Source organism: Loxodonta africana, chromosome 20, assembly GCF_030014295.1.
Source record: "Loxodonta africana isolate mLoxAfr1 chromosome 20, mLoxAfr1.hap2, whole genome shotgun sequence".
NCBI classification, from domain to species: Eukaryota; Metazoa; Chordata; class Mammalia; order Proboscidea; family Elephantidae; genus Loxodonta; species Loxodonta africana.
The window spans coordinates 15,525,226-15,541,763 of NC_087361.1; the positions used below are offsets into that span (position 1 = coordinate 15,525,226).

Sequence of the window (16,538 nt, forward strand, 5' to 3'; positions counted from 1 at the left end):
AAAATTACCCCTTTTCCTTAAATAAAAGACATTTCATATAATATCTAGCTTAAGTTACTTAGAAAGGTTTTGCTTTTAACATCAACACAGTACAGAACAAAAAACCTTTCTCAAAGCAATTCACTTTTGTTAATTCCCGGAAATATTCAGACCATTAACCTTATATACAAGCTTATTTATCACAAGTCAGCCAGAATAATTTTTTTGAAGTAATATTATAATCTAGTTTTAATAGTACCATCTGGGGGTAGGAAGGTATTCCATTTTCATAACCCTATCTTCTACATGCTTTAAACAGCAATTTAGAATAGTTTTTTCTTTTAAGGAGTTTTATACCAATCAAAATAAGCAATCTATCCTTTTTTTCAGTGCACATTTCAAATAGACTGATTTATATCAAAGCTGCTCAGAGTAGCTACCAAAACCCAGGCACAAGAAGCATTTTTTTGTTTGTTTGGAAGAGAAAATAATTGGCATCTTAGGCAGTCCCATGAAAAGCACCAGCCTTCAACCTAATACAAGACAGAAACTCAGACACAAAGCTCTAGAGGAGAGCTCTCAGAACAAAATGAAACAGAAAAACCACATAAACTCACTTGTCTGTGAAGCCAGCTCAAAAAGCTGGACTTATACAATACCACACAACACAAACAACCCAGTTTCTTAAAATGTATACAGCAATTCTTTGGTAAGATCGACTCAATTCAACAAAAAAAAAAAACAGGTTCTAGATAAACTCATTAATGTTCCAGAGTCTCAGATGGAGGGATATCACATCCTCTGAAAAAACCTGAGCATCAAATGAAAATTCTCCAGAGGAAAGAGGAGAAAATGCAAATGGAACACATTTTCCCAAAATGATCACTAAAATTTTAAATTACTTCAAATATATTCAGCTTATACTATTTTTGATCATGAACCCCAAACCAGTGTCCCAGTAGGGGGAAATGTGAGATCATTTATCAAGAATGTTAAGAATAGGTTGAAACTTTGGTTTCCTAGAGGCAAATAAAATTCCTAGCAGAGAGTCTGCCACAGGGTTTGGCCATGTTTTGTTTCACAGTGTGCCTCTATTGCATCAGAATTTTCTTGCAGCTGGTGTGCACCCTACTGCTCTAGCCCATCTCATGTCCCAGTTTATCCTTTCATGGGTGTGTTTCTGTTGGTGGCAAGTGCCCCAGAGGCTTTTAAGGTGCTGGAACACATGCTCACATATTTTTGCAGCTTAGAAGACTCTGGGATTCTTTCATAACAACCATGAAAACCTGGTTTAATTCTTTCTGAATTTAATTAATTCTGCCAGCTAGAGACCTAGTCTACTAGTTTCTCTGAGTTTAAAGCACCCTAAAGTGGCCACTGATATAACAAACTTTTGTTAGGGAGCTCAAACAAAAATCCAAATACAAACAGGACCTGAACCCATAGTTCTTGGTCATGTAGCGAGCAGAGTACCACTAGGAAAATCAGTTTCTTTCTTGGATTTAGCATACCCCATACTAAGACTGTCCTAAGCACTACAATTCACTAAAACTCACAATAAATATTGGAATTCCCACTGCAGCAAAACAAACTTTTTACATGCAAAAACTAAAACAAATCCACAATAAAACTCAAAGAGCTATAAACATAAGGGAGCAGAGCTCAGATGCAAGACTGTTTACCTTAAGGAGAGTCCTGAGAATTTACAGAAATGGAGAGCCCAAATGGCTTGCCCAGTACCAGAGCCCAAGTTCTCAATGTTTCAGGGGTCACCGAAGGTAATTTGCCTTCAAATTCCACTTCTGACCCTAGAAATGTCAAAGTGCAAAATTAAGCACAAACTCTGTAAATAGAGAACAGTAGAGTTTGAGAAATAGAACAGTTTGACATGGGCAGTACAAAGCATAAGTGCGAAGTCCTCCTAAATGGTTAGGTAGAAACCAAACCCATTGCCATCGAGTCGATTCTGACTCATAGCAACCCTATAGGACAGAGTAGAACTGCCACATACGGTTTCCAAGGAGTGCCTGGTGGATTTGAACTGCTGACCTTTTGGTTAGTACCCATAGCTCTTAACCACTATGCTACCAGGGTTAGATAGAGAGGGATTTTTATATACAGTTTAGAAGAACAAACACACCTTTCTTCACATCAGCTTATCTATTTTAACATTCTTTCCAAGAACAATCTGCACAAGCAACGTTTCAAAGTAGAATCATAAGACCTCCTCCTTAGATAAAATTTCATCATAGGTTTAACCACGTTCTTGCTCCCTCCTTGCTTAGTCAAGGGGGGGCGGTAGCTAAAAACTTTATAAGAGTGGAAAATTCCATGCACAGTCTAAAAGCAGAAGTGGAGGTTAAAGGCAAAATGGAGTGTGATTCCGACCTGTGTCAGTTATGCCAAGCACCTCAGATTTTTAGAGTGTTCTCACAGACGAGTCACAGCCCTAGTTCACTCAACATAAAACTGAGAAGAGGATAACTTATTATAGGGCTCTCCTTCCAACCACTTTTAGGACTCTTCCTTCCTGTGCACCCAGGGTCCTCGGGCTGTCCCCTGCCTTCCAGGAACCTCCCATTTTGCACAGGGTCTGGCCTTGGTCTCTGATACTTAATGGCTTCCTTCAACTGTGCGTCATTCCTCTGGGCTGTTTTCTGCTGAATAGCTAGCAAAATAGATTGGTTTGTGCTACTGAAATAACAAGTTGCACCTTCCAGTAAGTTATTTCCATTTTAACCCTTGAGCTTAGAAGGCCTTAATCTTTATGTTTTGCTTCTTGGCTTTCTCCCTTCCTACCTACCTTTCCTAAAGTAGTTAATGAGCACAGAGTCAACTCCACAGCAACGAGTTTTTTGGGTTCTGGAAGCTCGTGCCAGATATTGTACTAGGCCCCGGTGAGGTCCTTGCCCTCAAGGAATAATGTGAAACATGAGTTGCCACTAACAACCAAACCAAAATAAAACAAATGATTTTTTTTTTTTTAATTTTGAAGCATAACACATTTCATTTTTGAGTCCATGAGCAATACCCCGAATCCGTCAACGGTGCTCTTACGTGCTCAGGTGGCAGGAAAGATGAAATCTACTTGCCATGTTTGTTTCAACTTAACATTCTAATGGAGGAAACAGGTGATTGCTGTAAAGATGGGAAAACATTTTGACTAGGAGAATAGTTTGGAGGCTTCTCAATTTATATTACTTTACTTACTCATAGAGCTAATCTGTACCTACTTGCATTCCAGGTATGAATAAGGGAATTTTCCCTGCTCCATTGTTTCTAATTGTGGTACTAAAGTACCTCATTGAGCTTCCATGTTTCAGTTTTATTGCAAGCATGTAAAATATATCCAGACCCACAATCCTTTTTTTTTTAGATAACATACCAGTAAGCTTGAGCTCCTGCAGTTAGACAACCCTAACGTGCCTATCATGGTGTCACAGCCAAAAGATGTTCTTTACATTTCTCATGTTCACACTCTGATTTAAGGAAGAACTAGTTCCACACAGATGCATATCTCTGTATGAAATCATGTTAAAATTAAAAAAAAAAAAATTCCATTACATTTTCCTCTTATTTGAAATCTTTGGATTTTTATCTGATTCTGTTTTCCCTTATTGCATATATGTTCTTTTAACCTTATCTTCTAAAGGGAATATCAAACGAACAAAATATATTTGTAAGTTATATCAGTATGTCATAACTCCTCTCCAAAATTATACATGAGTTGGAGTCTACTCAATGGCAACTAACGCCACCACCGCCAATTTGATAGTATACTCGTCGCCACATCGTCATTTGGCTTTCTTCCCTTTACAAAAGGGAGTTGCTTTTCTTGTCAACACATTAAACAGGACGGACTAGTTTTTGTTCTCCCTGCTCCCTGGGGTTGATATTTATTCACCTACAAAAACAAAACATACAATTATGGTAATATGAAGAGATGAAGGTAATTAAAACTAAGTAAAATAATAAGTACATAGTTAATAAAAGGGTTTTGTATCGACTATTGTTATGCCACATTTCTACCGAGTTCATTATATACTCCCTCCCCAATAAAACTGGAATAACTAAAAATATGTATATATATGTATATGGCTCACACAGTCTGCTGTTTACTGTAAAAAACTATTCTAATTAGCTTATTATTTAATTATTTTATTTATTCATAACTCACTCACTATATCTGATTGTCAATGAGTTAATAAATTACCCCTTCTGGTCCTTGTTGGTCATTTCTCTCCTTTTTAATGTTTTTCTCTATAAAAGGTGAGCTGAGACAGTGAAATATTATTCAAATCAGCATATCTTATAATTTATATTAGCAACCTGGTCTATTTTTACTGAAAATAAATCTTGAAAATGTAAAGTGCAATGAGAAGCAGTATTTTGTAATGCAAGGTTACACATTCAAAGATGCAGAGGGACCAGGTAGGTGGCATAAAAGAACCAATTGTTGCCAGATCTCTCAACTTTTCAAGAGATGTTAAAACTTGTTTGTTTTTATAAAAAAAATTCTCTTAATTTTTAAGTCTTAGAAATTAGTTGGGAAAAAAATGCTTTTCTCTACTGCATGGACTTACCTAAACAATTCTGTGCAATCCCTGGGTGAACATTTGTGACTTCTGCTGTGATAGTTAAGAATATGGGTTTTGCAGTTAGCCTGGGGTTCAGATCAAGCATTCTACTGTACAGTGTTGAACCAGTGACTCAACTGCATTGTACTTCGGTTTTCTCACCTGTAACATGTGGATCAGGATTGTACCTTTCTTATAGGATCATGGAGAGAGTTTAATAAGTTAACTATAACATTTATATACAGCTTAGCACAGGACAGAGAGTAAGTATCCAAGTAATGTTGGTGATACCAATGGTGAAGGTGAAACTTTTAGAGTCTACCATGACTTAAATGAGCCAAGAGAGTTGACTTACTGTCTTAATGGGGTGAATGGAAGTAAAAGAACATATGAAGAGCTCAGAAACTGAAGAAACTCACTCAGAGTTCACTGTTTTAATTTTTGTTTTACAAATATTTTTCCTCTTATTCTATCCCTTGATGCACTCTCATCCGTATCATCCTTCTCAAGTCTTCCTAAACTTTTTTAAGTTGTGACAGACTTTATTAACCAAATACGGTCAACGTGATGCATCTCATCCCACATGCTCTTATTACAGTGTGATGTTGACACTCTTCCATCAAGCAGTGGATCTTTGTCCCCTCTCCTAGAAACATTGTGACTGCCTCAACCAATAGAGTGTGGCAGAAGCACTGTTATGTGACTTCCAATACTATGCCATTAAAATGCCACACACTTCTGCCTTGCTCCCTTGGGGTATTCACTCTTGGAACACAGTAGGCATGCTGTAAGGAAACTCAGACCACAAGGAAAGGCTGCCCTTTGACCCAGATGAGATTCTGTCTGGAAGCCACCATTAGCTGGCAGTCATGGACACAAAGAAGCCTTTGAGATTACTCCACCACCTGATTGCAACTGGATGAGATATCCCTAGGGAGAAAAGACTAGATGAGCACAGTGAACTCCCAAAATCATGAGAGATACAGTGGTTGTTTTGGGGCCATGGAACAACAGATAATTGGATCATAAGTCACGTGGAAGAATAATGACATTTTCTCCACAGGGACCCAGCATGCCCTGTAGTTGCAGATATCTTTTAGGACCTGTGGCTGGATCAGGCCTGGTCTGCCTCCAGCCTAGGCTTGCTCTGGTGTTTTTAAGGATGGGCATGATAAAGTCCTACCTTCTATCTTTCCGTGAAGCCTAATTTCCTACCTTTTACCAACAATACTCTTATTCCTTGTGTGCAGTCATTTATCTTTTTTTTAGGCCCTGCCTTGGCATATGGTGTACATATCCTCTTGTCACTTCTTATAATAGTATTCTTTTCTCCAGGTGTCTCATTATTTTTGCTGGACATAGAGGAGAAAAGAAGATTGGGGTTTCTAGTGTTTAGAACTGATATGTTCTTCCTCAAAAATGCTTAGCTTTCTACCATAAACATTGCAGCAGAGAAGAGCAAAATATTCAAGCTTAGTCTAACAGAGCATACAATCACCAATGGTTTTAAATTTAACTTTTATGTTTTTATCAAAGTAATTTAGAAGTCTGATAATTTTACAAGGCTTCAAATGAAAAATAGCATACACACCCTCACCCCAATTTCTGCCCTCCCTACCCCTCAAACACCTTTAACTCTTTTAAATGTTTCTTCTGGACTTACTTTCATCTTTTAAAATAATATGCATGTACTGTTATTTCATAGTTTTTTTCCCAGTTACAGATATTTCTTTTAAGTGCCTCCCACATAAAAGGAGTGTGTAGCTCTCTCACTATGCCATGTACATGCTCAAGATACACCTTTTTTCTTCACTTCTACTCTCAGTAGAGTTATATGACACTTTTCATGAAATCGGTACTCAATATTTCTGTTCATATAAATATGTATTTATTGTTCATAGCTGAGCCATATAAGGTATTACCATTTCCTTTTTTTATTGATTTTTTTTCTCCTTAGGTTAATACATGCTTTTTTTCCATTTGCTTATTTTTCACCATTTTGATCCCAAATTGTTTGCCAGAATTATAGATCTTTCCTCAGAATAGTAAATGCATCAGATTACATATTTAAATTGGGACACCTCTCTGCAGCCCTCTGTTGATCTGCTTCAACCTCAATTATGCTCTCATTTGTCCTGAAATTTCACTTATAACTGTCCTGGAGGGCCCCCTGACAGCTCTCCTGTGCTGTAGTCTCTCATTCCAGGACCCACTTCTTTTTCCTTTTGAGTGCTTTCCTGTCTAAAAATACTTTTTATGTTCTTAAGCTTTATCAATAGCTTGACAGTGTGTAGAATTTTATGTTGGGAATAGTTCTCATAATTTTAAAGAAACTCCTTTGTCTTTTAGCTGACTCTGATGTCATTCTGATTTCCTAATCCTTTTTTGTGTGAGATTTTTTTTTTTTTAATGTCCTCTCCATGGAAGATTTTAGGATTTTTTTCTTTGTCCTTGTGTGGATCTCTCCTTCTCCGCTTCCTTTCTCCCTTCCTCCCTGCTTCTCTTCCTTCCTCCCTTCCTTCCTTCCTTCCATTGTTTTTCCATTCATCGTGCATTTGATAAGCCCTGTTGGTGTGGAAAGGATATTTCAAGGTGGAAAATATTTTTGTATCACTTCTTTGATGATTTTTTCCTCTCCATATTCTCAACTTTTTCTCTCTGAAAGTCTTATTTGAATTTTGGAGTTCCTGAATATAACTTTCTTGTCTTTTTCTTTAATTTTCAATTTTTTTATTCTTTCCAAACTATTAGGTCAACTTTTTCTTCTAACGAGTTTTTTTGGTCTAATTTAAATTTTCAAAATCTTTTTCTACTCTCAGTGTTTGTATTTATAGCTTCTGTTCTTGTATTTTGGATGCAATATCTTTTTTTATTTCTCCGATAGTATGAATTATAACTTTTTGGAGTTTTCTTTTGTTACCTGATATAGCTCCCCTTTTTTAGAGTTTCTTACCCCCCCCCGCCCCCTTTGCTTGTTTTGTCATCACAACTCTGGATCACTTCTACCTCTAGGGCTCTTGTGGGGTGGGACCAGGGTGCCAAGCGGGTCCTGTATGGCGCTTGATTTCACCCTCTGCTCAATCCTTCTTTCCTTTCTGTTCCATAAGAGTTCATCCCACGTACCTTCCATAATAAATGTTCTGTGTAGTAAACTTCATCTCAGAGTCTGTTTCCTAGGGAATCCAACCCATGACAATTAGTTTTGAGAGAGATGGGTTTCACATGAAGGGGAAAACATGGTATAGTTTTCATTCCTTGTCTGGCTTTTAGACTGGATTTGGGTACCTCTAATTAGTGTTGTGAGAGGCAAAAACTGAAGTACCTACTGAGACTGTGAGCCAGGGCTAAGGGCCAGAAGGTTATGGACTGGCTCGTGATGGAGTTTAGTGAGATTCTGGGTATAAGAAGAAGTCTTTAGATGTTGCAAGCAATTAACACGTTTGGCTGCTAATTGAAAGGTTGGAGGTTGGAATCTACCCTGCGGTGTCTTGGAGGAAAAGCTTGGTGTTCTACTTTAAAAAAACCAGCCATGGAAAACCCTGTGGATCACAGTTCTACTCTGACAAACGTGGGGTTGCCATGAGTCAGAATCAACTTGATGGCAACCAGTTTTAGAGTTAGGTCTACTTGCTTGCTCTCTCTCTGCAAATTTCTGAGTAAATTCTTTTGGCTTCTTGTTCTTTATGTCACAGCCCTGAAAAAATCTATGGAGTGGTTCTACTTTGCACACATGGGGTGGCCATGAGTTAGAGCTGACTGGAAGACAGCTAACAATGAAAACAAGGGAAATTAGTAAGACCCTTAGATCAATGACATGTTGCTGTCCCTGGTGGTGCAGTGGTTAAGAGCTTAGCTGCTAACCAAAATGTTGGCAGTGCAAGTCTACCAGCTGCTCCTTGGAAACCATATGGGGCAAATCTGCTTTGTCCTATTTTTTTATAGGGTCTGTATGAGTCGGAATCGACTCAACAGCAATGGATTTGGTTTCTTTGGCTTGGCTAGTTCAGTGAATACTTTTCATGATATCCTACATAGGACATTATTATCGATAATTACTTATTTATCAGAAATTATTTGATTTCTTGTCCTTACTCTTAGGATCACTGTATACTGGGTGCTAGACATGGATGTAGATATTGAAACTGATGGTGACTTGAAGAGATAACCAGAGGATCAGAGAGAACTGGACGTGTCAGAAGATGGCAGCATGGACAGAGTTCAATATAGAACATGACTTCTGCCCCCAGTGTGATGATATCAGGCAAATATCTATAAATTTAGATGCAACTAAGGAAGGACGAAGGTGAGGTTGGGCAGATCCTAAATTGATAGGGTTTAATCTGAAAGAGTGATATTGTTGGTTAAGTGGTAAAATTCCTGCCTTCCATGCAGGAAACCTGGACTTGATTCCCAGCCAATGCACCTCATGTGTAGCCACCGTGAGTTTGTCAGTGGAGGCTTGTGTGTTGCTATGTTGCTGAACAAGTTTTAGTGGATTGTCCAGACTAAAGCAGACTAGGAAGAAAAACTTGGTAACCTATTTCCAAAAATTAGCCAATGAAAACCCTGTGGAACACAACAGTCAAATTCTCAACCCATCACCGGGATAGCGCAGGGACCACTATGAATGAGTAGGGGGTCAACCTGATGACAGCTAACAACAAATTTGAAATAAGCAAGAATATCTTGAAATAGTTTAGTATAATTGGAATGAGCTAGATTAGATTTCCTTGGAAGTTTCAAATAACAAGTTGGTTAGATTTTTTGCATTCATTAAGTAGAGAATTGAAAACATTGTATTTGTGTTCCCATTGCTTGTGTAAACACGACTTTAAAAAGAAACAGTTGCCCCATTGAGTCAATTCTGACTCACGGTGACCCCATGTGTGTCAGGGTATAACTGTGCCCCTCTGAGTTTTCAAAGGCTGATTTTTTGGAAATAGATTGCTGGGCCTCTTTTCTGAGATGCCTCTGTGTAAACTCAAACCTCCAACCTTTCTGATTAGCAGCTTAGCACGTTAACTATTTGTACCACCCAGGGACTACACACAGGATTTAGTATGCTGATTTTCCATGTAACGTCCACCTCTGGGCCTTTGCCTTCTAGGAATCTAGATATGACTGAGCCACCTCAAAGTATCAAGAGAGGAGGTGGAACTGGGAATTTTTCTGTAACTTAATATGGGTCCCTCTTGATCCAGAAGTTACTAATTAAAATCATGCTGATGTTCTATCATTGAAGAGGATGGAAACACTAGTACTTTGTTCACTTATGTATCCTGGCACCTAGAGCAGGGCTTGCACGTAGCAAAAAAAAAAAAAAAAAAAAAAATAGCAGGCTCTCAATAAATACATGTTGAGTGAATAATTGAATGGTAGTTCATTTAGCAGGTTGCATTAAGACAGTTTATATTCCACTGACATTCCACGACTTCAAGTTTTACAGTGGTGAAATAAAAAAAATTTTTTTTAGATTCACCGTATCCATAGTTCAACAATTATTCTTCACTTAATGAAGTCATGTCTGTATACAATAATATACCCAAGGTAGTGCCCCATTGTTGAACCCCCCTCTTCACCTCTAAGGAAGTGGGACAGAGAACTTTAGCCTAACTTGCTGACAACGAAGGCTCTTCAAATCCTCCACAAGTTTTGACTGTTCTGTGCATCTTTGTCCATGTAACTATGTGAGTAAACAAACCCATTTCCATTGAGTCAATTGCATCTCATAGAGACCATATAGGATAAAGTAGAACTGACCCATTGGGTTTCCAAGAGTGTAATCTTTAGGGAAGCAGATTGCCACAACTTTCTCTGACAGAGCTGCTGGTGGGTACCAACCACTGACCTTTTGGTTAGCAACTGAGTGCCTAACAGCCTCACCACCAGGGCTACTTACTGGAGTAAATAAACCTCTAAAAGTAACGTCTCTTGAAAGTCGACATTCTTTTTTTTTAATTGAACTTTAGATGAAGGTTTACAGAACAAGCTAGCTTCTCAGAAAGTTTACATTCTGTGTTTAATTATTCAATATAATAAGAATTTCAATTTGGAAAGATAATATTAACTTTATTGACACCCTCATCTCCTCACTGACGCTTTCCGCTCTAAGTAAAACGATGTCCCCAAAACACTATTAAAACCGTTTCCTTAAAATTCACTTGCCACAATTTTGTCACTTATAGTTGTAAGTGATTTCATTGGTTTAAAGCTCATATGGCAGTAAACCCTTTTATCTTAACTGAAGAAGACATGATGCTTTTGAATTATGGTGTTGGTGAAGAATATTGAATATTGAATAAACTGTGGACTGCCAGAATGAACAAATCTGTGTTGGAATAAGTGAAGCCAGAATGCTCTTTAGCCATGGTATCAGCAGGGACTAGTCCCTGGAGAAAGACATTATGCTTGGTAAAGTGGAAGGTCAGCGAAAAAAAAAAGACCCTCAATGAGGTGGATTGACACAGTGGCAACAACAGTGGGGTCAAGCATAACAAAGATTGTGAGGATGGCACTGGACAGAGCAGTATTTCATTCTGTTGTACGTAGGGTAGGTATGACTTGGAACCAACTGCTGGGTACCTAACAACAACATGCTCCGAGCTATTAGAGGGGCTGGCTATCAGTGTTTAATGAATTTTCCTTTATATTTGTACCTGCTAGTTTTGCTGTTGCCTTTTGGTGTTGATAATCTCTGATGATGGCACAATGCAGGAAATTGATAATAGGCTAAATTGTTTCTTGAATGAATTCAAAGTTTTGTGCTGTTTGTATTTTTGTTATTTCCAGTTAAGATTTAGTGCTTGTATCTTTCATCCTTATATATTGCTGTCTCATTTTGGTTGCATTGTGATGTATTTTAACATTTTATGTACAACTTATTCATTTCCTCTGTATAATTTCATTTGGAAGATTTTGCTCGTTTTAAATCATTAAGCCACAGTAGCTGTCATTTGTTTCAAACTTTCTTGAGATTTTATCTTCAGAATTTTTCTCAAGACACTTAGTACTTCTTTATTTCTCAGGCTATAAATAAAAGGATTTAGTAAGGGAACTACTGTTGTAAACAAAATAGCAGCTAGTATATCCTGATCTCTTTCTTTAAGCAAATTTGGTCTAATGTAGATAAAGAAAAGAGATCCATAGAACAATGAGACAGACAGAAAGTGGGAGGCACAGGTGGAAAAAGCTTTGACTCTTCCCTCTTTGGATTTCATTTTGAAAATAGTCAAAAGAATGTAGAGATAAGATATTAAGACACTGCATATGGTGAAGATCTGAATTGATCCTGAAGAGATAAACAGTACCAGTTCATTAACATAAGGGTCAACACAGGAGAGTCTGTATAAAGGAAGAATATCACAATAAAAGTGGTTGATTTGATTAGATCCACAGAAAGCTAACCTAAATAAAAGCCCTACAATAATCATAGAATGCAGGTTCCCAGCTATGTAGGCCCCTGTGGTCATCTGAATGCAGAGTTTCTTCGACATCATGGTGTGGTAGTGCAGTGGACGACATATTGCCACATAGCGGTCATAGGCCATTGCTGCCAGGAGAAAACAGTCTGCAGTTTCAACAGTGCAAAGAAAATAGAATTGTGCCATGCATTCATAGAGGGAAACCATTCTGTCCTCAGAAAAGAAGTTTTTTAACATCTTAGGAGTAATGGCACAGGCACAGCAAGAATCCACAAGAGCCAGGTTGCCCAGAAAGATGTACATTGGTGTGTGAAGACGACACTCTTTTGAAATCAATATCACCAGGCCAAGATTCCCCACCATGGTGATCAGGTAGATGGCAAAGAACACCACAAACAGAAAGGTCTTCAGCTCTGGGTGATCCATAAATCCTGTGAGGATAAACTCGTTTTTCATAGTATGATTTTCATCAGCCATTCCTGACTTCTCTGTTGAGAAAAAAAGTTGGGGGAAATATGTGTTGATGTATAATATGCTCAGTTCAACTGTTGAACTCTGTCTGGCCCAGAAGGGGAAGAAACGTGTTCTATAGTCCTTCCATGTATCTCCTGGATTTGATGCATGCCCAATTCTGGGGAGAATTAATCTCCTGAAGCTATTAGCTTTTTGACCACTGAGTTAACATTTATTTCCCATCATATTTTGAAGGAAAATATTGGTTGTACAAGGATGACTTTTAAAGTCTTGAAAGGAATATTCAAGGCAAGAAGCTTGTCTATATGAGTTAGGTAAAGCTGATTCATAATTTAAAACCCAGGAAGTTAATATTCTCCCAAAATTTCAATGATTGTATATGTACTGTTTAATAATATTTAAAAGAATATTTTCATTTGCATATTCTTAGGAATTTAGCAGCTCCAATACTGGTGGAACATACATTTAAAAATAAAATGCTTTTGGGGGTAAAAGGAGGGCTATATATGAAACTATTTATACTCTTGAAAGATGTCGAGGTAAAGTGATGTCGATGGAAGCAGAGATTAGAGAGATAGAGAAGAGGAAAGGAAAGTAAAACAAAACACAAAATGGCTGTACTAAAAACCTTCCAGGGCATTTATAATATAATTTATGCCTCCAATGTAAAATTATACATACGGGTATGTGCATAAAGTTTTTAAAAATGTAAATACTATCAAAAGAAATTGATGAAATCTTAAATGTTTGAAATTGATAAATTCCGTTATATAACTGTATGTCAAAAATGATGAATAAAATTAAATGTCAAATTCAAACTGGGAAATTATTTGTAATAACTATGATAAGGGTTCTGTGGCTTTATTACATAAGGAGCTTATACAAATCAATAGGAGAAAACCCTAGAAAACAGGTGAAAGACAGGAACAGGAAAATCTCAAAAGAAATACAATTTTAAAACTTATAAAAATGTTTTATTTCAAAGATGGCAGAGTAGTCAGATGCTTCCGGTGGTCCTCTTACGACAAACACCCAGAAAAATAAGTGAATTGATTATGTATGACAATCTAGGCAAATTTGAGGAGTCAGACTTAGTGGCAGGGAGAGGGAGATACAGTTCACAAGCAATGAGGAGTTGCAGGACCTGACCTGGCAGAAACCAGCACCCCACAGGCTGGATCCATTGGCATGGTACAAGCACAGTAAGACAAGCAGTGGCATTCAGGATGTGTTTTCCACATTGGGAGAGAGCACGTGGTGGAGAGTTCACTCAGGCCTCCAGGATCAGTGAAGTGTGGAGCTCTTGGCATAAGATAAGTTCTTGCATCTAATCTACCTCGTTGACCAAAAAACCCCCCTTTGGAAAAAACTGTCTCCCATTTAACTGACCCCTCCCCTGCTCTGCACCAGGTCCTGAGCCTGCTTCAGTGATAGTCACTTGCCCTGGTCTGGAAGTAAGACCTGTCATGTGCCCTGAGCCATCTTTCTGACCTTGGAGAAGGAACAAATTAATGAACAGAGGGAGGAAAAATAATCTGCTGGTTCCCTCTGGGAGCTCAAGGCAGAAACAGCCCCTTTGCCTAAGCACAGGCATAAATGGCCCACAGACCTTGAATGCTTTTCACCCCTGCACAGACCTGTGTGGACCCATTTCAACAGCATAGGCCCTAATTATCACTGTACAACAGGGTATATAACTCAAGTCTAACTTCAACAATTTCAGCTATATGGTGGAGAGGTAGGTTCGTGATGTTTGACACCGCTGTGCCTATAAGGCAGGGTCCTTCTCACCTACACACATCAGGGACCTGAGGACTGGTGGCTTCACCTATGCCACTGAGCCACCCTTGACAGGGGTCCAAGGATAAGTGGTGCCTCCCAGTCCTTACAACCAACAGCATTGGGTGCCCACAGCCTGGCTGCAAAACCCACCCACATAGGTGCTCTAGGGAACAGGGACACACTTTTCTCACAGACATTTAATGGTGGTTGTCAGTCCTCTGCCTTGCTCAGCACATGACCACCTACTGCAGCCAGATACCTGTGCCAACACCAATCACCCCTGCTTGTCTAAAACTGTAAGTGGGAACCTGCACCACATGCTTGGTGACCAACTACCTGGACACCTGAGCTGAATCCATATGAGAAAAGTAAATGCACTCCTAGGCTCATATACCTAATAACAGCTCTAACCACCTGGTGGCAGGATGTTAGAGCTTCAAAGACACCAATAATCAAACTAGCTCACTTGAGCAGCCTATTTGGGCATATTGAAACAAAAAAAAAAAAACAAGAAGCTAGGACACAGTAAGCAAACATAAATAAATATGATAAGTTATTAATGGCTTGGAGACAACAGTCAACATGAAATCACATAAAGAGGTAGACCATGATGGCTTCAGTAAGCTCCCACAGCAAAGGCTCAAGAAATCTTACAAATGAAGAGAATTTATGGAACTACCAGATGTACAGTACAAAAGATTAATATATACAGAACTCTTCAAGAGATCAGGAAGGAAATCAGGCAAAATGCAGAACAAGCCAAGGAATGCACAGGCATAACCTTAGAGGAACTTTAGAAGACTAGAGCATAATGACAAATTAATAGGCTGCAAGAATCCATAGAGAGACAGCAAACAGAAATTCAGAAGATTAACAATAAAATTTCAGAATTAGACAACTCAATGGAAAGTCATAGGAGCAGAATTGGGGCAACAGAAGTCAGAATTAGATTGAAGATAAAGCACTTGACACCAACATATTTGAGGAAATATCACATAAAGGAATTAAATAAAATGAAGAAACTCTAAGAATTATGTTGGACTCAATCAGGAGGAATAACCTAAAGTGATTGGAGTACCAGAACAGGGAGGAATAACAGGAAATACAGAGAGACTTGTTGAAGATTTGTTGTCAGGAAGCTTTCCTGATATTGTGAGAAATGGGACAATATCTATCCAAAATACTTATCAAGACCCACTCCAGGTAGATCCCTAAATAAAGTCACCAAGACATATTATAATCAAACTTGCCAAACCCAAAGATAGGAGAGAATTTTAAGAGCAGCTAGGGATAAACAAAAAGTTACCTGCAAAGGAGAGTCAATAAGAACAAACTCGGATTACTCAGCAGAAACCGTGCAGGCAAGAAGGCAATGGGATAACTTATATAAAGCACTGAAGGAAAAAAATTGCCAGCGAAGAATCATGTATCCAGCAAAAATGTCTCTCAAATATGAAGGTGAAATTAGGACATTTCCAGATAAACAGAAGTTCAGGGAATTTGCAAATACCAAGCCAAAATTGAATTGACTCGATGGCACTGGGTTCTGGGCTGGGTTAAGCCAAAATTACAAGAAATACTAAAGGAAGACCTCTTGTTAGAAAATCAGTAACATCACGTAAAAACCCAAGATTATAACAAAAGACAAAGCAACCAGATAGGGAAATCATAAAAATAAATCAAAGCTAAAACACTCAAAATAGGGAAACAGAGACATCCTTATGTAAAAGATGATAACATTAAATCAAAAAGAGGGACAAAAAAAGTAGCCATAGATCTTTCATATGGAGAGGAAGTCAAGGTGATATAAAAAAATAAAAGTTTGCTTTAAACTTAGAAAAATAGAGGTAAATATTAAGGTAACCACAAAGGAAACTGACAATCCTATGCATCAAAATTAAAAAAACAAAACAAAACAAGAAAAACATAGACTCAGCAAACACAAAATCAACAATAATAAAAAAGAGGAAAAGACAATATATAAAGAAAAATGACTCAGCACAGAATATTAAGTGGAACAAAGAAATTGTCAACAACACACAAAAAATGCATCAAAATGACAGCACTAAACTCATACCCATCAATAATTATGCTGAATGTAAATGGACTAAATGCACCAATAAAGAGATAGAGAGCAGCAGAAGGGATAAAAAACACTATCCACCTATATTCTGCCTATGCGAGAAACATCTTAGACTTAAAGACACAAACTAAAACTCAAAGGAAGGAAAAAATTTATCAAACAAACAACAATCAAAATGCGCAGGAGTGGCAATATTAATTTCAGACAAAATAGACTTTAAAC

General features: G+C 38.0%; 1 protein-coding gene across 1 annotated transcript; it reads right to left on the bottom strand.

The window, feature by feature from the left end:
* Positions 1–11,367: 11,367 nt before the first annotated feature.
* On the bottom strand, positions 11,368–12,583 carry LOC100670463 (olfactory receptor 5K1-like). The gene has a single exon (XM_003418952.3). The coding sequence runs from the start codon at positions 12,452–12,454 to the stop codon at positions 11,489–11,491; it is 966 nt and encodes a 321-aa protein (XP_003419000.2). The 5' UTR covers positions 12,455–12,583; the 3' UTR covers positions 11,368–11,488.
* Between the last annotated feature and the right edge of the window lie 3,955 nt (positions 12,584–16,538).